Genomic DNA, 24,992 nt, shown 5'->3' with positions numbered 1-24,992 from the left:
GATGTCACTATTTCACTTTACTTTTTATCCTAAGGTTTTAAAACATGGAGATATTAGAATCCATGAAATATTAGGTGCTTCTAAACTTAATTTAATATTAGTTAAACTGGAGGGAAAACAAACTAGTTAGACAGCTATGCACTTACCTGGTAATGTCCCATTATAAATGGGACTCTTGAGTAGACATGTGTAGATTTGCACTGTTAATTCTAAAGCTGAAGACTATAGCATCTGTCATTAGGAAGGCATGTGACGTTATGTATTATTCTTACAAAATATTAGGTATTGATATCATTGTCTTATTTAATGTAACTACTGTTTTTTAGTATTTTTATATGCAGTGCAGAATAAATGCACAGTCGTTAAAATTTATGAAAACCTCATAAATGGTGTTTTATTGATGTCATTTCCATAACCAGAATTCAAACAGTAATTGCCACTCATTATATCCCAAACTCATCAGCCCAGCAACACAATCTAAACATATGTCCTTGCTGGTGTAATACAAGTATCAAAATTTCACTGTAAATATGTAAGTGCCTATCTAAAGATTTAAAGAGATTTGTCGTATGAGATGCTGTCTATTCAGCACATGCAAGATGTACAATAAATTTTAACTTTCCACGGATATGTAAATAGATAACAACAGACAGGCATTTTCTTTAGACAAACTAATAATCTGAATAGAACAGTATCTGTCAGGATGCCACTAAGGAATACAACATGCAAAACTGACGTATATACTGTGCATTTCAAAATTCAGACATTTCCTGAGGAAATAAAAAACTGGAAAATGCAACATTTCTGTTGTGTGAAGCCAAGCTCTGCAAAGCCATATACTGAGAGGCATTAAACACACACAGAGAAACGGCAAAGGCAAGCTTGGTTCTGTTGCCACCCCTCCTTCCGTATGCAAGTAATCCCTGGGAAAACAAAGGGGATTCCCATTGTCATTGTCTTCATCTGCAGCTGATCATCACCAGCACTAGCAAGGCAGTAGCTTGCGCAGTTATCTCCACAGCGGGCAATGTCACAACCCGACCAACAGCACAAACTACTACCTCAGCCAGGGCCATGGTGCTCCCGACCCCATCCTGGAAGGAGAGAAGAAAGGCGGGCATGTTCCACCCACAATAAAATGAAGAGCGCAGAGAGAGAGGAAGGAAGGAAGGAGCCATGGCAAAAGGGTCCGGGCTCTTTCTGACGGTCCTCTTGTCTCCTTTATCTGCAGCAGACATCAGCCAGACTCCCTTCTTTGCGAAGGGCAGGAGGAAACCCCGCCCAGAGCGCGCATTACAACGCCGCCGCCACCCCCCACCTACCCCGCCGCCGCCGCCACCCGCTCTGCCCTTTTCCTTGCATGACCTGAAACTGACGCGAGGGAGTCTAGTTTATTAGGTACATTACAGGCCACAGCTGGTGCAGTCCCCAGGAGCTTAATTGTCAATCGACGCGAGAAGGAAAAGCGAAGGCGCGGGAGGGGAGGAGGGACAAGGGGGAACAAAACTGAGGAGAAAATTCGCGCTCCCATATTCCCTGACACTCACTCGCCTTCGCCTCAGCTTTAGGGTATCGTTCCGCGGCGGAGAGAGAAGCAGGGACCGGTGCCCTCCCCCTCCCCTCTCAAAATTCGAACATGACCGTTGCAAGCTCTCTCTCTCTCCCCCCCCTCCCCACCAACCGCCCGAGCGCGCGCGCCGGCCCCCCGAGGGAATAAAAGGCGGTGAGGCGCTTGACGAGGCGCCATTCCTGGCGGCTGAGGGCACACGATGGCGCTTGCCGCCTCACGCGGATAGGCGAAGGCAGGAGAGAAGAAAGGAAGAACACGGTTTTTTCGGTCCATTCCTTTAAGGGCAGCAGTTAAATTCTGCTCCTCTGACGGCGGCGAAAGCATCTTCCTCTCCGCGCCGCCTTCCCCACCCCCCGCGCTGTATCGCAGAGAAAGACGCCGCCGCCGCGCTCCCGCCCTTTCCGAGGCTCCGCCGATTTCCCTTTCTCCGGAAGGATGAGAAAAGCCCCCCCACTTCCCTCCGCCTATTGCTCGCCTCCCTCTTGGCGCGCCCGGCCACCCAAACCATAGAGATGGGGAAAAGGGGGGGGGGAGCCCGAGTACTCACGCTCTGTCCACGTGACTCGTAGGCCTGGCCCGTCACAGAGCCTTCCAGCGCCATCTTGAACAAGAACAGACCGGCAACGGAGCGGGGTTGCGGGGGGTGGGCTGGGAGGTCGGTGCTCTCGACCTTCTCTGCTGCGGCCCCCGAGGAAAAGACGGCGCCGGTCAATTAATCCCCTCGGGCAAACAGGAACTCGCTTTAAAGCCCTTGCCTCAAGGAATGCTGGGAAATGGGATGTATTTCCCCCCTCCCGTTTCTTCGCGTGAGGAGGAAGAGCAAATCTCGGCGCGAAAATATAGAGGGGTGTGGGCACCTGACGACCAGTCTCGCGCTCCGAGCGAAGACTGCTGGGAAATGTAGTCCAGGACAAGCTAGGCCTAGCCGGGGAATCGAGTAAAATTTGCGTTCGCCAGGCGTTAAGTTGCCTATCGAGCTGCAAAGGGGCACAACAGATAAAAGGCGAAAAATACTGTTTCATACGGCTGAAATCCTAAAAACAAGGCACGCTAACCATAACGGGACTTTGAATAATCATGCAGCACCATACTGTAATTTAACCCACTGTAATATATACAATCTGTTAATCACCTGCAGTGTCATGGACAAAGGTCGTCGTCGTTTTGAAATGCATTTAAACTCGTGTTTTGCTGTAAATAATTTCTAGGCGTTCTAAGCAGGCGACATGCAAAACGATAAGAAGTTAAAATGTATCACCCATATTCAAATGGTATGTGGAAAGATTTTAAAGGGAAACTAGTGTCTACATGTCTACTCAGGGGTAAGCCTCATTGAACTGACTAGGATTTATAACGTAAGATAAGCATTGGCTTACAGCCTATATCACAAAAAAAAGTTGTAGGTGATCTTACCACCTCATTACTACCACCATTAATGCAGATAGGTAAAGGTAAAGGGACCCCTGACCATTAGTTCCAGTCGTGGCCGACTCGGGTTGCGGCGCTCATCTCGCTTTATTGGCCAAGGGAGCTGGCGTACATGTGGCCAGTATGACTAAGCCGCTTCAGGCAAACCAGAGCAACGCACGGAAACGCCGTTTACCTTCCCGCCGGAGCGGTACCTATTTATCTATGTGCACTTTGACGTGCTTTCGAACTGCTAGGTTGGCAGGAGCAGGGACCGAGCAATGGGAGCTCACCCCATCGTGGGGATTCGAACCGCCGACCTTCTGATCGGCAAGTCCTAGGCTCCGTGGTTTAACCCACAGTGCCACCCTTGTCCCATTAATACAGATAGAGGCCAATTAATCAAAACTTAAGCAGTGCACATGATATGCAAAAAAAAGCAAAAGAAATGAAATAAAACTTAAAAACTAAATTATTTATCTGGCTAGACTTGCTGAAATAAAGTTTTTAGCAGGCACCTACAACAATATAGTGGGAACAACAATGCTTGGTGCTGTAACCGAAAGCCTCCCCAGAAGAGCTTAACACTAGCCCACGTGGCACAATGTGTTTCCACCAAAAGCTGAAGTAAGGCTTTAAAGCATTAGCAGCTAGCACCAAGATCCAAAAGTTGTTTTACTATATTTTCTGCTGTCCATGCATGCTTCAGTAGCTGTCTTTAAAGTTACAGGCAGAAAAGTGAACTTATACTCAAAGCGCATAAATGACAAAACCAAGATCTATACAAGGAGTGTGCAGATTATATACAAGGTTTACTGATATGGTAAGAGGCTGTGGATCGACAGAATCCCAAGCTTTCCTGTTTTGAACAGGAAGTAGAGCTGGTGGGAAACTCCCAATGGGAGGGGAAAATTATTACAAAAGCAGCCTTAAGTGGCTAAATTAAAAAGCAGGAAATTCATTCCTCCAAGGATGCATGAACTGACACTTCCTCTACCTCGGTTTCTCCCTCTCACATCTGACAGACTGCTCTGCTAAACATTCTAAAGGCCAACATTTTCACACATTTAGATTAAACATCATAAATTCAGGGCAGATTGTGTGGTAAACTGAAATCAATCTGAAACATATCTATACACTATATGGGGGACTTACCCATGTAAGTAAGTAGAGTTAGCCTTCCATTACTATGAGAAAATGATAAGAGAAAATACCAATTGTAATAACCAATTCAAAGCAAATTTTCTATTTATGCCTGACATTTTCTAAACAAAAGAACATACAGACTGGTTGAAAACTATAAAAAAGTTAAATTACCACTAAATCAAGATATCATTAATTCAAATCATTGCCTCATATTGCTTCCTGGAGCAGGTAAGCATCAGAAAGACTTGTTCTATAACACAGAAAGAAAATGTCAAGCTATCTGGCTGGCAAATAAGTGTCATAAGTTGAGAGCACATTGCAGAGTTTATGGTATGAGCTCACTGGGCGATTCTGGTAAAATACAAGATGGCATGTCCTGGAGGTAGTAGGAATAGTGTCTCTTCCCCAATCTTTGTATCAAGCTTGCAACATATACAGCACATGATCCACTGTAACAGTCAAGATGACTTCAAAAGGAAACAGAGCTTGGCATATCTTCCTTCTCAGAGGGTAGCAACCTTTAACTCAATGGCTGCAATCCTGGGCACACATAATTGAAAGTAAGCACTAATGGTGGATAGGATAGGATTCAGCTAAATATGTTTCGGCTTGTAAGTGCAGACTTTACCATGTTCATTTGTACTACATTCAGAACACTTAAGATATATATTTAAAACAATTTAATGCAACCTTACTGAAATAAAAACTGAAACTTTTAAAATCCATACAAGTATGCTTTTTGGCTGTTCCATGACAAAAGGTGCAAGTCTACAAAGCACCACAGAACAGTAACCATGGAGGCTTCTGAGGTAAGAGCACAGAAAGGGCTCCATTATAGTAGTTAATGGCATGCGCCTTATCTGTGACACTATTTATGTGGCAGGTGACCAGACATGCTTGTAAAGTGTGTCACCTCCATAGTAACTTACTATTTTGCTGAGGTTCTTACAGCAGAGAATGGACAATAGAATCAGTGGCGTAGCGTGGGGGGTGCAATGGGGGCCGGCCGCACCGGCCGCAACATCTGGGGGTTAGGGTTAGGGGGCGCAAATCCACGGGGTAGGGGGCGCAAATTACTTGCCTTGCCCTGGGTGCTGACAACCCACGCTACGCCACTGAATAGAATAAAACTTTCAATCCAACATATTCCAGTATTATCAAGATTAGGGTCTGACTAAAATTTAAGTGGTGTGGCCTAGGGATAAGATTTCTTTGCAACAATGAAGAGGTTTTACAGGAAATACCCATTCCATGGCACTTCATAGTAAAGGGAAACAAACAATTTTACTTCATGACAGTTTACTATATCTCTAAACTATCTTCAAAAATACACTTCTCGGTTTGTATCACACACATATTATACTCAAAGAGTAGAACAGTTATTCTTCAGGTTGAAAAGACGTTACAAAACAAAGCACTTAAAATTATTGAAACAATGACAAGAAATACAAGTAAAATATTGCTGATACTTAAAAATCATTTTGCTTTAGTCATAATTCAACAATAGTGACCAATGCTGTTTGGGGCGAAACTGAAAAAAATATACATTTCAACTAAAAGGGTTTTTTAAAAAGCAGAGCTACAAAAAAGGGCTGACAGTAAAACAATTATTTAGTGAAATGAGGTATGGTAGTGTTTTGAGTGCTACACAGCAATTTTCTGCTTATGCAGATTCATTTATTTCAACATGGCAGCTCACAGATTTTTGCCACTATCTTTATTCATACGTCCTGTTAGCAGAATTGTTATTCATTGGCCACAGATAAGATACATTCAAATATGCCAAAAGAGAAAAGGAAAAAAATCATCTGCATGATCAGATATGAATGAACATATCTGCCAACAAAGAAGGCAAATATTAAGTAAAAATGCAAGCATACAACTTAGTATTCATAATAAATACATTTTCAAGCTTTTAACATTATTGATGTTTAAAAAAGAATTTAAACAATAAATGCAACTTTTTTTTTTACAGAACTGTACGATTTATTATACACACAAGTACATTTTCCCTTTGTTTACAAAGGCTGGTTACAGATAATGTGGAATGTTACAGTACCTTCTTGCATAAAATTTTAGTACAATTTTGTACTTGAAAAAACGGTGCAAAACACCTGCCTAATAAATCTAAATGAATTAGGTTTCTTTTTTTCCCTTAATTACATCATTAACACATACACAACAAGCTGTACATAAGCCCACTTTTCAATCACCACTTCAAGTTACTGTAGCAAGTACTGTACTTTAAAATGGATTCCAGTCAGTGAGTCAAAGGCTTGCATTGCTATTCACCCAGAAACATTTGAGATGCAAGCTTGAAGTGATATGAATCACAGAATTCTGGTTAGTACAGTTTAAAGGCGGTCAACACTGCTTGCCAAGTACTGGTCATGAGATTTCATCAAAGATGTCTCACATTAGAACAAACATTCGTTTGATGGATGCATTTTTCTTGAAAAGCAAAAATTTGGTCAGGACTCTCCATTCTGTACCTTGGATGCTGGTGGATGCATAAAGTCCTTAAAGGGAACTAAAGCTTCTTTGAGAGCAGAACAGACCTCTGAAGATGAGCAGGTGATACATTCTACTAAAGTTGGATACAAAGCAATAACCTGTGCCCATGTGTTAGCATCAACTGTAAAAAAATAAAAATAAGTAATTTTATAGTGTATTCTTTAAAGAGTATTTTTCACCTCAAGTCCCCCACCCTGAGGAAAAGAGGAGAAAGATACACATCATCCACAGAATAACAAAAAGATAAATGCAGATGCCCTCTCATACCTGCCCAGTTAATATACGTAACAGGAAAAACAGTATGTTTAGCCAAAGACCACTGCAGCTTAGATTCAATTAATTTTCTCAGTGTCTTAATTCCTTTGCTAAATTGCCGTTTATTCAAGAGTAGGCCTAGGATTGTAACCTTAAGTTGTGATTCTTCCACCTAAATGACAGAATCTGTGTACACTTCCTATGAAACAAGCTCGCACAGTTTGAAGCATTAGCCAGTCCATACTTGATTGTGGACTCTGGAAGGCTAAAACAACCAGACTGAATTGACTATTACCATATTTTTCGCTCTATAAAATGCACCCGACCATAACACGCACATAGTTTTTAGAGGAGGAAAACAAGAAAAAAAATATTCTAAACGAAACAGTGGATGTATGATTTTTGTGGTTCATGCTGTGGCCATAGACACGTGATCTGACGGTGAGTTTGGGGTAGCCCAATGCAAAAATCCTGAGGATCCATGTGGATCCATGCTTTGTAACCACGTTTTTGCACTACTGCGGCCCCAGGCAACAATGGGTGCGTGATTTTTTTGGTGCAAGCTGTAGCGATGGACATGCTATGTGATCTGATGGTGAATTTGGGGTGACCCAGTGCAAAAATCCTGAGGACCCATGTGGATCTGTGCTTTGTAACCACGTTTTAAGTTGGGAGGGAAGGAAAACAAGGGACAAGGGACACGCGTGGGGTGGGTGGAGAAGGATGCTGTTAATAATGCGGAAGAGGGGTATAAGAGGAGAAGGCTCCTCCCTCTCCCGCTTTGCTCCTTTAAAGGCTCTGCTTCTCTCCCTCCTCCCCGGCTCGCTGAAAAAAACAGCTCCCTCCTCCCCAGCTCGCTGAAAAACTTTGCTACTATTTAGCCAGCTGAGTGGGGAGGAGAGAGGGACAGAGAGCCTGCTTGCGAAAAACTTTGCTGCTATTTAGTGAGCTGTTCTCTCCCTCCTCCCCGGCTCGCTGAAAAAAACAGCTCCGGACTCGTGTAAGCGGCTCCTCTCCTCTCCCGCTTTGCTCCTTTAAAGCAAGCAGGCTCTCTGTCTCTCTCTCCTTCCCACTCAGCGGCTCTTCTCCCACTTTGCTGTTTCAAAGCAAGCCACGGAGGAGGGAAGGAAGGGGAACCATGGATCCTCTGCTCACGACTGCAGCAGATCCCCCCCGCCATCCGTAGGCATTCGCTCCATAACACGCACAGACATTTCCCCTTACTTTCTAGGAGGAAAAAAGTGAGTGTTATGGTGCAAAAAATACGGTACATCCCTAGACCCATCATTTTACTGTGGTATCCAAGAGGTTTAAAAACTAGGACTTGCTTAGAGATACATTTGTTAGAAAATGTACAGGCAAATCTAACCATGAGTCAACATATAAAGAACTATGCATTGTATTATTTAAGACTGTTCAACAAGTAGAGGTGCACCTGCCTTGCCCCATGACAGTGAGTGCCCGGGGCGTGCTGCTTTTGCTGTGGCTGGGCCTCTTTATTTAAAATTTGTGGGTGCCTGGGCACCCAGAGCCCCACATAGCTGGCGACTATGGTATAGTACTATAAGGGGTCATCTCACTGAGGAATGTATGAAAATACATATTTTACACACACAGTTTTTATTTTACTTACCATTTTCTGGTTGAGTTTTTTTAAGAGAATCTATGAGGGTACTGACAGCTTTTAAAACAAATATTATTTCTGTGACTTGTTGCCTATAAAAGGGAATAACAAAATCAGATGTGAATTTAAGTTCGAGGACAATTTGATTAACTTGAGCTTATGCAAAATAAATTTCTGCAATGATTTCTAACAAAATCTAAAACTGAACTTTTAAAACTATTATCTTTTCACTGTGACATCTCAATTTAGGATGGATTATATCTAGTTTCATTTTCAGAATGAAGTACGAGAGTATTATAAATATCAATAGAGACGTCATCAAGTGAATGTTGACAGGACTCCAACCCAATGGATCCCCTGAAGAATAAGGAGCAGATATCAAATGCTCAGGCGAACTGAAGTTTGCAGAAGTACAAGCAATTGGGGGGCGGGGACTAAGGTGGCACCCCTTGTAAAAAGAAAAGAAAAGCTCTGAGTATTATCAGCAGCTACAAAATGCTGAGTGTCTGCTGGTCAAAACAAAACAAAACAAAACAAAACAGGAACTGAATTGGGGGAATAACCTAGAAGGCATCACTAGATAGCTTGAAGCCTGAACAGGAACACCCCACATTGCAACTGATTTGCAATTTCCACTTGTTTCTAGTATACATCATTTTTAGGAATTTAAAAATACTATGGCAGGGATACAAATAATTTTGCAGTGTGCAATCCCCAGGCACATCATTTGGAAATTAAGGGATATTTCAAAAGCAGCTTCAATTACGGCAGGTATTGGGAACCTTTGTCCCTCCAGATGTTGCTGAACAACGCCCATCAGCTCCAGCAAAGCATGGCCAATGGGCCAGGGATGGTGGAAGCTGTACCTCAACAACATCAGCATTGGGGCATGGAAGTCTCCCATTCAAACAGAAGATCAAATCTTAGCTGATGAGCAGGGAGTTCAGTCATGCTTGGTCACTATCTCCCAAACTGGTGAATTTTGACAGGTGGGAGTGATATCACCCACTTGCCAAATATGGTCCATGGGCGTAGGGGGAGATAAACAATTGGAACACTAGGCTGAAAAGGTTCCCTATCCCTAAACTACATTTTGCGTGCTAAAATTCACGCTCCATTTTTGAATGCTTCTTAAAGAGTTGCTGTGGCCAAATTCACGGTGATTAGTCAAAAATATTTAACTGATCATCAGTATCTACCAAATCAACCAAGATTCTATTATATTTTTGTTATGGTCATTATATGTAGTAAACTAGAAGACATAGCTATTATTATTTTCAGGTGACCAAGATATACAGATATACAAGCCTTTCAGCTACCAATGCTTTTGTAACAACATTCTTTTAGATACTGGTAAGGCACATGAGAACCCCAACACAAAAAGGCCTTAAGGAGGACAGCAACATACAAACCTTAGTAAGCAGAAATAAGCAGCTCCCTTAAAACAAACACACACACACACACACACACACACACACACACACACACAGTACATACCGTGGAAGGGGGCACTTGCCACTTAGCCTTTCATCTTCTATGTAGCGATACAGCACATCTTGCGATCGTTTTAAGAGAACCGAAAGTGCCATTCGTGAAATGTAGCCTTCTTGAGGAGTTGTCACTTTATTACTGAATGAAAACTGAAGCAATGTTTCAAAACACATCTTTGAAAATTCCTCTCTCATACGAATATCAATTTCGGCTTCTGTCAAAAACAAACAAAAAACTATTTAAATGTACTTATTGAAATATATTATTCTAAATGAATGTTGGACTAACAGAGCGTATGGGAAAGGATAATGATTACAAAAGCAAATTGTATCTGAGATAACATACATATAAATATATACATTAAAAGTACAAATAAACTGGACAATTTTAATCACGTTTAGAAATAAGTCTCTTGTGCACTATTCAGCTGTGCTAAAGAATAAAACAACACTAATCTAAAGGGTGTTATCTGTGCCTAATTATTCATCTAGTGCACATGCTATTTAATATTTTCAGGCCAAATGTTTAATGTATAAGGAATCCTTCCATATACGACTTTATTGTTTGGTTAACATACCTGTAAATGAAGATGACTGCGAATGTATAGAGCCTTTATTGAGCATAGTCATAATCTGACCAACAAATTCCTTGGGAATAAAGTTAGCATAAGGCAGTATCTCTGTGCTGATGAGCTGCACCACCTATAACAGATGAGAACATATAAATGTTATGTTGAAAAGTCATTCACCAGAAGTTCATTAATACCCAGGAGATTTGGACACCGTTGCAGAAATAAATAATGTCAACAAACATATCTAAACATATATATAAAGAACCTCTGCCTTTTTAGCATGAGATCTGTACACACATGGCCCATGTCTAGGGTGAAGAACAGGAGCAAGCTTTGGGCTCTTACACACTCCTTGCACTATCGACAGAACCCTGAATGTGAACCCAAAGGTGCATTAATCCTTACTTGAATAGGTTCCTGGTATATTAACTAAATAACATAACCTAGTTTTGATTAATTAAACATTTTGCTAGCAAATACTTTGAGTCACTTGACAGGAAATATGCACTCACCTCAACATCAATGCTTTCATTTCTCTGAAACTCTTGAATAGAAAGATTATCTGGAGGGGAACTGAAAGGAAATGGAGAATAGCCTTAACATATGGGATTGAGAGACCAATTTGTTTGTGTGTGTGCGCGCACACACAATTGCTTTATATGTTTTATTGTGTTGTGAAAACGTTTTGAGATGCTTCACAAGAAACAATTAATATATGAAATTCACAATATTATATGAGGAACCACGGGACGAAGCTTTTCAGACCCTTGACCATACTAAATATCCCAGTGTGCAAATCCTTTATGAGCAATTTGAGTATATTTAAATAGTTTACAATCCTTATATATTTCAACTTGCAAATTGTATTTAATTTTCTTATTTTGCAAATGAGGAACTGAGGCTGATACTCATATCCAGTAAGCCACACAGCAGCGGGATTTGAAAGAGTAGATCATGCACTGAACCACACAGTCAAAAGACATTTACTGCAGACACTTTCTTTTTATACCTTCCTGTTTCATTTCATGCTTAATCAACTTAGTATATTAAACTGGACAGTTGAAGGCAGATTATTCTTGCACTTACTATAAATGAAATAATACATCCCTATCTTTTCAGCTTTCAAGTGAGACAATGACACACGGCAGAAGACAACACTGTTGAATGCTATTATGTCTTTTTGCATCTCAAAACAAGGAATAATTATTCTGACTTTTCAGAGAGCCTCTCACTGTTTTTCAAAATGTCAAGTACAGAATTTGACAAGCACAGAATTTTTCTTTATCACAATTTAGGTAACTATTGCAAACTATCTGGTATATTGAAAGGGCTAATTAAACTACTGTGTGCCTGCAGAGACAGAAGGCAAGACCATCTCCCAAACATTATGTTATGTTTCTACTGCATAAACACTGTGCTGGCCATAGTTTAATATTTAAATTCGTTTTCTGTGAAACAGAAAATGAGCAGTGGGATATTGATATAAAAATAGTGGGAATAATAATAATAATAATAATAATAATAATAATAATAATAATATGATGTAATGGTGATACTAAGCTGCCAGGCTTCTGTCAGCAAAATAGAGAGAGAGAAAGAATTCTCAGCAATTCCTTCTCTCTGCACTGCAGACCTCCACCCCAATTATTACAGACAGCTGGGTGACCCTCTGGAGCCAGTTTGGAAGCAGAAAGAGGGCTGGAGACTGAAGAGGGGGAAGAGGAGTAGCTGAAAACTGTTTTTCTTCCTTTTCTGCTGACACTAGTCTAACTGTCAGCTGATCACATCTTTCCCACTGCATGGGGAGTTTTAAGAAATTGTGACTCAGCATATGCTTGGCTCAACAAGGCTTAATAGTCAGACTTCTTGGGCACGAATGTTCACTATAGTGTAAGAGCCAAAAACTTTAGAAACATTAGGTTTCACTTATTGGTACAGTACTGCTATTTCATCCTTATTTGTTGGACCAGTTCAGCCTATATTCACCAGCTAAAGACTACAAAGTTTTTAGTACACATGCCCATCTAGCTTTTGAGAACCTTTAGTGCAGAGCTTTCCAAACTTTTCATGTTGGTGACACACTTTTTAGACATGCATAATTTCATGACACAGTAATTCAGTTTTACTATCAAACCAGAGGTTAAACTAATCCCTTTCCAGCCCTGGGAGGAAGAAGAAGAATTTGGATTTGATATCCCGCTTTATCACTACCCTAAGGAGTCTCAAAGTGGCTAACAATCTCCTTTCCCTTCCTCCCCCACAACAAACACTCTGTGAGGTGAGTGGGCCTGAGAGACTTCAGAGAAGTGTGACTAGCCCAAGGTCACCCAGCAGCTGCATGTGGAGGAGCAGGGAATCAAACCCAGTTCACCAGATTAAGAGTCCACTGCTCTTAACCACTACAACACTCTGGCAGGAAGCATTCGCACGACACGCCAGCACACTAATGTGTTGCAGCACAGGGTTTGGAAAGCTCTGCTTTAGTGACACAGAATGGGGAAAAAACAATAAGCCTCAAAGTTTTCATAAGGTAATATAATTTAGGAAACTACATAATGGTGTTAATTCTCATAATTTGCATCTGTGTCGACTTAGTGCTTTCCTAGTCAAGGAACCATTCCAAAGTTTGAGGAAGAATCAAGTGTTCTAAGACAGATGTGTTTAAGAGCCAATTTCATAAATAATAAAATCAGATGTGTTCTTCACTCTGTCTTTAATCCCACACAAACAAGAAGTTGCACTTTACCTTTTAGTAAATAAAAAGTTTTCAAAAGTGTTGGCTAACTCTGGCCACATGCTGTCAAATTTTCCAGAGGAAGCATGCTGCCTTGCAACTGGTAGGCCAATGGAGAGAACTTTCAGGAGAGAAGAAACTGCCAGCTTCCAGGTGCTTTCTGAAGGACAAGCATACTTCAAACTAAGTGGCATTCTCAATGTCTGCAAAAATAAGTATGCTTACGTAAGTCAAACAGTAAGGTGTACAAGAAAGAAATGTGCATTTTTTATTTTTTGTACTTGTAACACAAAGAAAGAAGCTCACTTAAAGTACAGATCAAATACAGAAATAGAGAAAGAATGTGCCTGCAGGCAAGGAGGACAGAAAGAAAAAGAAGCAAAAGTGGCCACCTGGGTTTCCCCATGCAAACATTACAGGACCGGAAGGGAAGACGGGAGTGTCATGACAGTGAACAATAATAATGGAAATAGACAAATTTTGGGAATTTTATAATACTAAAATGCCTTTTACTGTCTAGTTCCAAATACTCCAGTCTTACATTTGATAGAAACCCATTTTCAAAATGAATATAAATGCTAATCCACACAGGCCATTTCATTTGGTTTGCACATGTGGAAATTTCAAATACTATTCTTGGGGTAAAAAATTTTCACTGTGCTTTCCTACTAAAAGAAATGCACATATATCAAGAAGTCACAGCCAATTCCTTTCCCTCAGTTTGTGTGTGCCATGACTGCTTTGTCATTAGGCAGGAGCAAAAACTGACTGGGAGCCATCTAATCCCCAAGAGTTTCTTCTCCTGCTTTCATGTTCCCGGTGCAGCAAGAGCCCAACCTGATGATGCCAGCAGGAAATCCATGGTTATCATCGTTATTTATATATGTATAAATGTCTGTGTGTGAATATATATACACAGAATCATGAAGAAAACAAATGTCACATAAACCCAGCAATGTGTTTCTAAATGTGATAGAGGTTAGTCATTACATGCCAGCCAACTGCAGATTTTATTCAATTACACTAGTACTAGGACACCCTAGTCCTCTTGCTTCCGATTACCATAGTCTAGTCTCCAACAGTGGCATTGTTTTCCAGTGTGCAAGGGACTAAAACAAAGAATCCAAGCACCAACTATATGGGTAACTGTCAAAGTTGACCCAAATTTCTGCAGAACATATTTATGGACAGTAATTGTTGTAACACAAAATGGTTATTGCTAAAATCAAAACAGAATCACTCTTAGTGCTCCAGAGCCATTCCACAAGCTAACCTCAGAGCAGAAGAACTATAATTAAAGAATTATCTTAAAATTTATATATGAATATTTACCTTGATAATATTTTGAAGAACTCTCTCATTTACAACAGCTTTGTGACAAGCTGTCTTTTGGTACAGGTCTACTACAACTTCTAAAGACCTCTCAGCAAATGGTACATAATTCAATGCTACCCACTCTGCCTAGAAAAGTAAGATTGGGACATCAGTGCATGTAGAGAAACAAGACTATTTGAAAAAAACAAATCCTGTAATGGACCTATTTTGATGCCATGCAAAAAATTTTGAAAATTCCACAAGGAAAATTATTTGATCCATGAAAAACTTACAAAAAGAAATCTTCCAAGCCCTCACACATACAGAATTGAGAATAGGGGTGCACAATTGAAATTTAAAAGTAATTTTTAAGCAAGTGAAATGTTGCAATTTATGCAGCAAGAAGACTAAGCACAATCTTTAAAGAATTTGAACTCACCGGTGCAAACAGTTGTATCTATTGTGATTCCATTGTGTTGCATGATAAACAGAATAAGGGAAAATTAATACACATACACACAGTATCTATTAAAATTCTGATGACTCATTCTTCTGTTGAGTATGATTAGTATTGTAATGCATTCAAGGCAATGGTATCACAAAACAGAAGAATGAAAAGAGAGCCTAACAGGAAAATTTAGAATGCAAAACTGAGTGCAGGTTGATTAAAGCAACTTTGTTAGGCTAATATAGATATATTTTGCTAGTTTTCACTACAAATGTATAGTTTTCTTTTCTAATAGAATGCAGTCTCAAAATGGAAAGGTAACAAGAAAAAAAAGGAAAGAACTTGAAATGAAAAACCAGCAAACATTTATTAAATTAGTTGATAACACAAATGTCCAAATGCAGGAAAACGATGGCATTTAAATAACTCATGCAAAGCTGATCATATCTGGAAGCCAGTGACCTCAAAAACAGACTGCTAAAATTCAACACACCTCACCTGATTGTATTTTGCATTTGCAATGTGCTTTGTTTCTAGCTGTCCATATTGCGGTGGTTTACAGGAAAATTCAACAAATGCCAGCAACTGATCAAAGATAGCAGGATACATTATTTGCATGCTTTCTGAACCCACACATATGGCCTATAAGAAGCAAAACGGAAGCATTAATATTTCTAGAAACATAAAGCACGCAATAATGCAACTCAGGGCCATTCAATAAAGCTCCGTTTAAAAAGATTCAGGGCAGATAAAAGAAATTACCTCCCTCACAAAGCACCTGGTTGAACTATGGAATTCGCTATCACAAGATGTAGTTAGAATGACAAACTTGTATGGCTTTAAAAGAATCAGATTCATGGAGAAGTGTATCAAAGGCTGATAGCCAGAATTGCTATGTCCTACCTCCACCATCAGAGGCAGTATTTATCTGAATACCGATTCCTGGGACTCACAAGTGGGGAGAGTTCTGCTGCACTTAGGTCCTGCTTGCGAACTTCCCAGAGGCATCTGGTTGTCTACTGGGAGAATAGGATGCTAGGCTAGATGGTGGGACTTTGGTCTGATCCAGCAGACCTCTTATTATATTCTTATCAACAGTACAGTGGTACCTTGGGTTAAGAACTTAATTCGTTCTGGAGGTCCGTTCTTAACCTGAAACTGTTCTTAACCTGAGGTACCACTTTAGCTAATGGGGCCTCCTGCTGCTGCTGCACCATTGCTGCACGATTTCTGTTCTCATCCTGAAGCAAAGTTCTTAACCCAAGGTACTATTTCTGGGTTAGCGGAGTCTGTAACCTGAAGTGTATGTAACCTGAAGCATATGTAACCCGAGGTACCACTGTATATGGCATAAGCACACAAACAAGAGGGTTCTGGCCATATATTGTATGGAATGATAGAAATGGAAGGGACCTTAAAGGCCATCAAGCCCAACCTCTGTTTGTTGCGACGATGATTAAGTTTGATTTTGGTTACGAAGTATCTCTCTTCCCGGCCACAACACACATACACACTGTCAACAATTTGAAAGCATGTGTTACAAGAATCTGAGACGCTGTGGGCATTTAGTTTCCGAAGCATGAAGAAAGGGTCAACAAACTACTAGCTAGCACACACAAAACATACATTGGATGCATTCCAGTCTGTGGAACTGTGACAACAGCGTTCAGAAGGGGTGTTCTGTAATATTATAACAGAAAATACGCATCAATTGCTGGGGTTAACTTGGTAACTGCTCTGCCAGGGTGGATTTGATTTAAATCACGAGTCAGTAAGACTTGATGTAAATCACTAGTCAGTAAGACTTGATTTAAATCATGTTTTTTGCAGAAAGACTCATTCTTGCTGGTATAATCTTAATATCTACAACCAGATGAAGGTTTCATTTTTGGAATAATAAATTTTCAGAGTAGTTTTTACAGTTATATCAAAAATTACTGATTTGGTTATACTATTAGAAATACATAGACAGATAATTATGAAATTATTGTGAGGTTCAGTAAGTTAACTGTTTATATTTGGACAACTTTTCTGCTGTACTTTATTGGAAGGAGAAAAATAATGATTTCCTTAATAAAAATTTAAACAGTTTATTTAACTAAAACAATAACATTATAGCATATGTATCCATGTTTGCTTACTGATATAGTTAAACGGTTTGGTTTTGTTTTTTAAAAAAATTAGATTGAATTTTGGAACACATGAAAAGCTTAAAACAAATCCTTATTTCCTAATGAATAGCCTTTGGACTATAATGTAACTTAAACAGAAAACTATCCTTAGAAATATTTTTCCTCCAAAGGTATTTTATTTTAAAAATCTGATTTAAATAAAAAAAATCCGATTTAAATTTTTTAAAATCCAATTTTTTTATTATTACTTTTTAAAAAAATCATTGTTATCCACCCTGTGCTCAGCATTTATTCCACAATAGAACATTTAAAAATAAGATCAAATAAGAACTCTCAGTACAATCTTATCCTTAAATTATACTAAACAGATGGGAACTCAACTAAAATTCCACTCTGCGTAAAATACAATCTTATATAATGTTATGGTTGTGATGGTGGTACACAATGCCAGTGCATGTGACAAAAAGAAGTGGATTTCAGGGTGTTGCAGGTGCAGAGCAGAGCTTAGTCTGAATCCTATGCTTTGTTAGATCTTCACTGTCCTTGACAATGGCATAACATGATGTCATCAAAAGAAGTGGATTAAATTCACACACACTCCAACGTCTCCCTTTTCCACAGGTTAGACACCAATTCAATACTTATAATGTATGTTTCTCACAGTGTTATGTAGTCCACAAGTAAGACTTATAGTAGTGTGTGACCAGTGGGAAATAAACTATTCCTATGAGGGGTTGCCATCTTTTTTCACCCTGGGCGTCTCAAAATGTTCACATTGCACAGCAACATAACTGGTTCAGCAGTGATGGAAACTCGCTTCTCCTGTTTCTCAGTGCACTACTTTCTCCTCAATATTACCAACCAGCTCATGATATTTATTAAAGGTAATAGTAAAGGGACCCCTGACCATTAGGTCCAGTTGTGGCCGACTCTGGGGTTGCAGTGCTCATCTTACTTTATTGGCCGAGGGAGCCGACGTACAGCTTCTGGGTCATGTGGCCAGCATGACTAAGCCGCTTCTGGAGAACCAGAGCAGCGCACGGAAACGCCGTTTACCTTCCCGCCGGCGTGGTACCTATTTATCTACTTGCACTTTGAGGTGCTTTTGAACTGCTAGGTTGGCAGGAGCAGGGACTGAGCAATGGGAGCTCACTCCGTCATGGGGATTCGGACCACCAGCCTTCTGATCAGCAAGTCCTAGGCTCTGTGGTTTAACCCACAGTGCCACCTGCGTCCCCCCATGATATTTATTACTGCGAGCTTATTCCTATAAGTAGGCAATTTTCTTTGTCTCTGTGTCCTCTATATTTATTACTTGAAATAACTTTCCAACCCCCTCACACCGCAATGCAAACATAAATACGATGTGTTCTATGCACATTGAGTGGAATAAGTGGCACCACAGTGAGGCTACAGAATGGTTGCTGCATTTAGCATGATACTCCTTCCTTCTTCATATGAGTATGGCTAATTTTTTATCAAAAGGCTGCTGGTGGCTCTGTCTTGGCTTCCAAGGGATTCTGTGTGTAAAGGGAGCCTTAAAGCTTATGGTTGACAGTATCAGCTGCTGACTCTTAACCCATAAGCCACCTGTGCCTCTCACAAAATCAACATTTTCTTTAAAATATCATACACAATTATTCTTGGTTCACTGCAATTCTGTATGAACGTCTGATTCAACAACTTTATGAAGATGACCTAACTGCAAATATAATCTGCTGAAGTCACGTTTGAACAGGAAGAAACCTACAGCAAGCAGAAAAGACAGGCCTGGAAGAGGCTCTCAAGGAGCAAAAGTACCTTATAAAACTATTAGCGTTGCCAATTCTATCTACCAATATTTAACCTATTCGCATTATAGATGGCAATATGAAGTTGAGTGTCTGCCTTTCAGAAAGAATTTAAAAACTACATTATTACCTTTTGTAAGACATCTAAAGCTGTTAGAACCGCTTCTTGCAAACTTGTTAGAACTGCCTCCGTGTATGATGGCAGGATGAAAGGGGATGCATCTGAACTGATTGGAACAGAAACTGCACCATGTAGAATAACACCCAATTTTTGGAGATCGTCCATACTGAAACCTGTTTTGATGTGCTGGTAAAGGGCTGGGAATATCTGTATTAAAGCTGTTAGAAAAGGCTGGCTGGGGATAAAAGTCATTTTATCGCAAGAAACTGGAGGCTTTGTGCTTTCTGAGCCAATCCTAAACCAGCTGTTCCAGGCAGCCCACCAAAGATTCAAGTCTTCAATTTCATCTGTTATTACAGGAGGTTCCGCAACATTATACCTTCCAATCCTTTCTCCTATAGAATCAGTTCTCATAAAAGATCTTCCAAGGCCAGTGGCAGTCACTGTTCCTATGAGCACAGGCACAGGCATATTAATAGCAGGTGGTGTGTCAGGTTTTTCAGTTTCTCTAACAGGGGACACAATTTGTAAGATTTCCTGAAAGCTTTTCAAAGCAGCCAGAGAAACTTCATTGTTTTTGCTGAGTGCAGCTGACTGGATGTGATCAAGGAGGACATCCCAAGCTTGAGAAAAATCTCCTGTTGGGGAAAAAGAAGTTTCAGAAAGTGGTCCATTTCATTATCATGCCCTCCCTTCTCCTTTTTAAAAGTGACGTTTAGTAAGTGGCATAATAATGACGATACTTCGTAAGAAAAAAGCTCAGCAGGAGAAATCAGAGGATAGGTGTGCTATATAACCAAGAACACACTGTTACAAGGCAGCATTTATGCCTGCCAAAGATCTGTGGTTACAGAATATGCAGTATATTATTTGCACTTATTAGTTGCTTTTCTTTTTTTTACAAAATGTAACTCAAAGTGACTTACAAAAATAGCACATTCGAAAAAACTAAAACAGAGTAAAAGCTAAAAATGCATTCATATTTATAAAAAGGCAGGACTAGCATACCCCACCCTCTAGAGGAGGCCGGATAAGGCCAGGCAGCAGAGGGTGTGTTGTGACCTGTTCTGAGATTATTTTATGAAGCATGGCGGGATGCAAATCTTAATAAATAAAATAAATCAACCTATAACTGTGGGATCTTCCCCTGCCCAAATAAAAATATTCACTGGCCATAAACATGCAAAGAAGACATTATACCTAAGGACTGTAGCAGGTATCTCCTTGTGTTAAATATTCTAGCTACTCCAGCCAACGTTAACACCCATGTTTCAGCCCACTGTTTCTCTGCTGTATCTCTTGAATGGTGAATGAGGATATTGCCACCACCAGACTCAATCTTCTCTTTATCAGCCGTTGTAGACGACTCCCTTACTCGATCCAGCAAATGAAACAGAACCTATAAAACAAAGCATTCCAGAACTTAATAGTCTAGCCGTGTCTTGTAACTGAAGCTTACAAAATAATAAACAAAAATGTGGGCAAGTTATTTTCTTCCTCAGGCGAAGTATGTGAAAGATTCCAGTTTACTTAACTTTACCAACACCAACATTTTAAGCCTATAGATGCTTGCTCAGAAGTATTAGTACATTTCAACACCATGTTCACCTGGAAGTTCACAACCACACTTAAAATAGTCTGCACTGACAAGCACGCCACTATGTTTCTCAAAAAGTATTTGCCGCAACATGCCTGCAATGGGAGTTCATAAAGGTGTGTTCCAGTATCAGTGACTTTGTAGAAAATGTGGAAGCACATTTTTCAAAAACTGCACAGCTTCCATCTTAGCTAAGATGCACATGAAGCAGAATGTCATGAATGTTGAGATAAGAGAGACAGAAAGGAAAAATAGATTATGTATGAGAAGGAAGTTGTGCATCTATAAGGCAAATTATTAAGAAGCCCATGTTGCAGTTTAAAGTAGGTTATATGTCTGGAAAGGCTAAAGCCCACTGAATTACTTGGCAAAAGCTGGCAGAAAGTCAAACAAATGGATTGGGCACTAAGGACCAATAGAGAATAGGGCAATTTCCTCTTGCAGTAAATTATACGTTGTAGCCAAGATAATTGAAACTGAAAAAAAAGAATATCAAACACACATAAATACAACTAGGATAAGACACAGTTGTGATATTACTGTTTTAAGATGTGTGGTTTTCGTATTGTACCTTCCAAATAACTGTGTGCCACGTTGAGTGCTGAAGTAAAGTTCCATGAGCACCAATTGTAGAGAATAAGGTCTGCCCAGCACTCTTTCTCACGGCAGGCCGTGGATCTACACAGAGCTCCCCTAGTTTGGCATACAGACATAGCCAAAGGCAGTCAAAGGGTGGCGCTGGGTGAAAAGGACGGTTCAGTGCTATTCCTTTTTCTTCTGCTTGCTTCTGTAGCAATGCTTCCTCTTTGTTCAGATCTTTTTCAATAATTTCACCTCTTTGGAAGAAATAGTCTGAAATGTTCCACTGCAAAAACAAAGAATGCATCTTCATAAATTATGTTTACAGAGCACAGAGAAGGGTGGCAGCTATCCTGTTGAACTAATTACCCTAAAAATTGTGCCAAGCTCCATGCTAGTACTAGTTTTGCTGGCTAGGTTTCACATTTTTATGCAGGAAGGTTTTGAGAAGTGTTGCTGGAGTGCTAAATTGAGTTCCCTTTTAAATGCGTTTTTATGGTAGCTGGTTTTAAATACTACTTTAAACAGCAAAGTTGTCTTAATTCTTTGATGCTGCTTTGGGTTTCATTTTTTAAAAATAAAGGAACAAGTGTAAATGAATGAATGAATAAATCCTGCAGCAAGGGGTTACATCTAAGAACATATTCTGGTTGACCGGTGAATTATAATCCTAAACAAGAAATAAATAAAAGACCAGGCTACAATTTCAATCCTGCTGCACACTTAACGATAAACCATATTTTATTTGGGACAAAATAATACTCAAAGTATGTCATGCTGATGCTCCTCTTACTCATTTCTGGCAAAAAGGTGTTAGAACAGTTGTGCTCATTATTAATTTATACAGGACAGAACCTGTTACTTGAAATACTTTAGTTTTCCAAAGAAAGACTTATCTTTCATCTCAATGGACTCAGCTTTTCCTACCGGGTGCCTGATTCTAACTAATAAGCACAACCCAGAGAAAGCAGAACTGGCTTAAATTACACCAAAAATCAATGGAACTTGACACTTATTTCTCCTGAAAGCTGTGTCCAATCAGTTCCAAAAATCTCAACACCATAGAATATGTTTTCTGGAACTTGCACACCAATTCCTTCAATTTTGTATCAATGAATCAGGAATTGCTTTTCTCAATATCTGAAACATAAAAACCTTGGAGCTGCCATTTGTTAAGGAGTTGTAGCTCTGTCGGCGTAAACTACAATTCCCAGGATTCTTTTTTGGGGGCGGGAATGCACTTTAAATGTATGGTGTGTGTATGCAGTCCAAGTCTTACAGAGCAGTCCTTTGCACATTTACTTAAAAGTCAATCTCTCTGTTAAATTATGCAAAATAATGCTAAACATTAGAAAGTAAAGGTTCACAGCTAGGGATTAAACTAAACACTCACCAAGAGACCAATTGATGTTAAGCTAATGTTGAGTTCTTGATTGTGAAGCCCAAAGCTTCCAGCAACATCTACAACAATCTGTAGGCAAGTACATGGCATCGTTGGCAAGAAGTCAGTCACAACCAACTGTAGGCACTGGAAGGCAGTCCTTATTAGAGACTCTCTATTAACAAAGCAAAACAAAAATTTCTAGGTTTATCAAATGGTCATAAAATATCATACTACCAAACAGATGATTGCCCAATTGATACATTCAACTAGATACATGGTAGCTCTGCATCAGTCAAACTCTTTGTGCTTAGCTGCTTACTCTACAGACCTGTCCATTTTTAACATGCTCAAGGAAGCCAATCCCCTCCACCAAATTATGGGACATGGGTGGCACTGTGGTCTAAACCACTGAACCTCTTGGGTTTGCAGATCGGAAGGTCAACAGTTTGAATCCCCATGATGGGGTGACCTCCAATTGCTCTGCCCCAGCTTCTGCCAACCTAGCAGTTCGAAAGCACACCAGTGCAAGTAGATAAATAAATACTGCTGCGGTGGGAAGGTAAATGGCATTTCTGTGTGCTCTGGCTTCCGTCACGGTGTTCTGTTGTGCCAGAAGTGGTTTAGTCATTCTGGCCACATGACCGGAAAGCTGTCAGTGGACAAACACCGGCTCACTCAGCTTGAAGCAAGATGAGCGCCACACTGGACCTAACGGTCCAGGGGTCCTTTACCTTTTAGTTGTATGGAACTGGCAAGTCTACACATTAATGGCTTGTCACATGTAATACCACCATTCTCTTCGACTTTCAAATGACCATCATGCAATGTATTGTATGTGTGGAATAGATCATTCACTTTACAGAAGCAAGAACAAACCACAATGCACTAAATACATTTAAGGTTTATATTTGAGAGTATTAGCTAAAAGGTTATAAAGTTTGGGTGAAAATAAGCAGCTTTTCTTTTCATATAAACACTAGGTGCAAAAAGATGAAGCTTAGAGGACATCAGAATATTTAATTTTTTTAGTTATGTGCTAGAGCCACAAAAGAACTTGTTACCCTAGGAATGAGGTTACTATATTTTGCACAATAATTTGGTGCAATAATTATTAAAAAATAAGACTATGGAGCAGTACCACAAAGTGACCTAAAAAACGGAAGCAGCAATGAAGATTAGCAATAGTAAATGTTTGCATCTTGGCTTCAAGAAACTCACCCCTGATCACTTCTGATTGCTCCCATGACTCCAAGTACCAAGGGCCACCCAGGCCCTAGACTGTCACCCTGGCTTTGCAAAATCTGTAGCACACATTCCAGTTGCTTGAGCCTAATATCAGGGTGATTGATGTTTGACAGTTCTTTCAGTGGATTTAGAAGCAGCAACTGAAGTCTCTAGAAATAAAAGGCAAGTAGAGACTGAACTTTAGTTACTAAAGCATCTTGAAGCTAAACAGCATCATACACAGAAGTGACAAGCTCAGTGGGGAGGCAGGGACCTATTGGACACCAGTGGCAGCTGCGGAGGGACAGAAAGCGAAACACTGAAATTCTACATCAGGTGGTCTCCAGCCTAAATTTAGCCTAGGCAGTACTGCCAGCTGCCTCAACTCAAAAGATCCTGGCAAGCAGCTACTTTTCTAGCGTATCATCACTAGAAGTATAGCTGCAGTCAGATCTGTGCCAAAAGGGTTAGAAGAGAGGAGAAGAGAGTGGGAAAATATAATTGCCTAGTAGCCACCAGCTGTCTGTGTCTCCTGCTGCTTACTCAAATACAGTGAAAAGTCCACACAAGATGCCTGGGTTATTGCCTCATCATTGCTCGACCCAATTCCCCTAATACCCCACAACCTCCATTCTGCAATAAAGCCTCCTGTTTACTGTAGTGCTGAATCTTGTAAAAAATAGTGAGCAGAACAAAGAAACAGAAACAGAAGCAACCCTACAACCTCTAGGTTGGGAGCCAACATACCGTTCTGGTATCCACCTAGCTAGGTACGAAGCTACTGTAACATAATACTGGGGTTCCAGTTCTACACTGACTAACTTAGGAGTAAGCCCCTTAGGTCCGAATCAGCGCACATAGGACAGCACTGCTATTTAACCCAACAAACAGCCACCTGCTGGCTGGAAGAGCAGCCTTGACTCCTACAAGTCAGCTATGTAGGATGGGAAATTCCAGAAGCACAGACATTCCAGCTATATATTCATTACGTAGCTAACAATGCACAAAACTGTGGAAAGTAACTTCTGATTCTTATTGACAATTAATATAAATTACACGATGACTGCTTGCTATGGAGCATAACTTCCAGA

The 24,992-nt window shown here is 40.1% G+C and overlaps 3 protein-coding genes across 9 annotated transcripts in view; 1 reads left to right on the top strand and 2 right to left on the bottom strand.

The window, feature by feature from the left end:
- LOC128422191 (uncharacterized) overlaps positions 1–2,867 on the bottom strand; it is an 85,520-nt gene extending 82,653 nt beyond the window's left edge. Inside the window, exon 1 of one of the 3 annotated variants that reach the window (XR_008332446.1) lies at positions 2,118–2,867. Coding sequence is in view for 2 of the 3 variants with exons in the window: in XM_053405894.1 (XP_053261869.1) it covers positions 2,118–2,592 (475 nt within the window). In the remaining variant the exon portion in view is untranslated. The remainder of the gene's footprint in view (positions 1–2,117) is intronic. The other 2 variants (XM_053405894.1, XM_053405893.1) reach the window with 2 other exon arrangements.
- The window catches only part of PPM1H (protein phosphatase, Mg2+/Mn2+ dependent 1H), a 233,822-nt gene that overhangs the window by 99,813 nt on the left and 109,017 nt on the right, over positions 1–24,992 (top strand). The window lies entirely within an intron of this gene.
- The window catches only part of MON2 (MON2 homolog, regulator of endosome-to-Golgi trafficking), a 54,848-nt gene continuing 35,261 nt past the window's right edge, over positions 5,406–24,992 (bottom strand). For 2 of the 5 annotated variants that reach the window (XM_053405877.1, XM_053405879.1), the window contains exons 22-36: positions 23,896–24,071; positions 22,687–22,849; positions 21,286–21,579; positions 20,318–20,516; positions 19,127–19,755; positions 16,701–16,754; positions 15,573–15,716; positions 15,066–15,083; positions 14,645–14,773; positions 13,325–13,515; positions 11,091–11,151; positions 10,585–10,708; positions 10,014–10,221; positions 8,526–8,608; positions 5,406–6,758 (exon numbers count right to left, since the gene is read on the bottom strand). In XM_053405877.1, the coding sequence (XP_053261852.1) occupies positions 6,595–6,758; positions 8,526–8,608; positions 10,014–10,221; positions 10,585–10,708; positions 11,091–11,151; positions 13,325–13,515; positions 14,645–14,773; positions 15,066–15,083; positions 15,573–15,716; positions 16,701–16,754; positions 19,127–19,755; positions 20,318–20,516; positions 21,286–21,579; positions 22,687–22,849; positions 23,896–24,071 (2,637 nt within the window). In that variant the 3' untranslated portion in view covers positions 5,406–6,594. The remainder of the gene's footprint in view (positions 6,759–8,525; positions 8,609–10,013; positions 10,222–10,584; positions 10,709–11,090; positions 11,152–13,324; positions 13,516–14,644; positions 14,774–15,065; positions 15,084–15,572; positions 15,717–16,700; positions 16,755–19,126; positions 19,756–20,317; positions 20,517–21,285; positions 21,580–22,686; positions 22,850–23,895; positions 24,072–24,992) is intronic. The other 3 variants (XM_053405880.1, XM_053405881.1, XM_053405882.1) reach the window with 3 other exon arrangements.

Source organism: Podarcis raffonei, chromosome 10 (assembly GCF_027172205.1).
Source record: "Podarcis raffonei isolate rPodRaf1 chromosome 10, rPodRaf1.pri, whole genome shotgun sequence".
In the NCBI taxonomy this organism is placed as follows: domain Eukaryota; kingdom Metazoa; phylum Chordata; class Lepidosauria; order Squamata; family Lacertidae; genus Podarcis; species Podarcis raffonei.
This window is presented reverse-complemented; position numbering and strand designations above follow the sequence as displayed.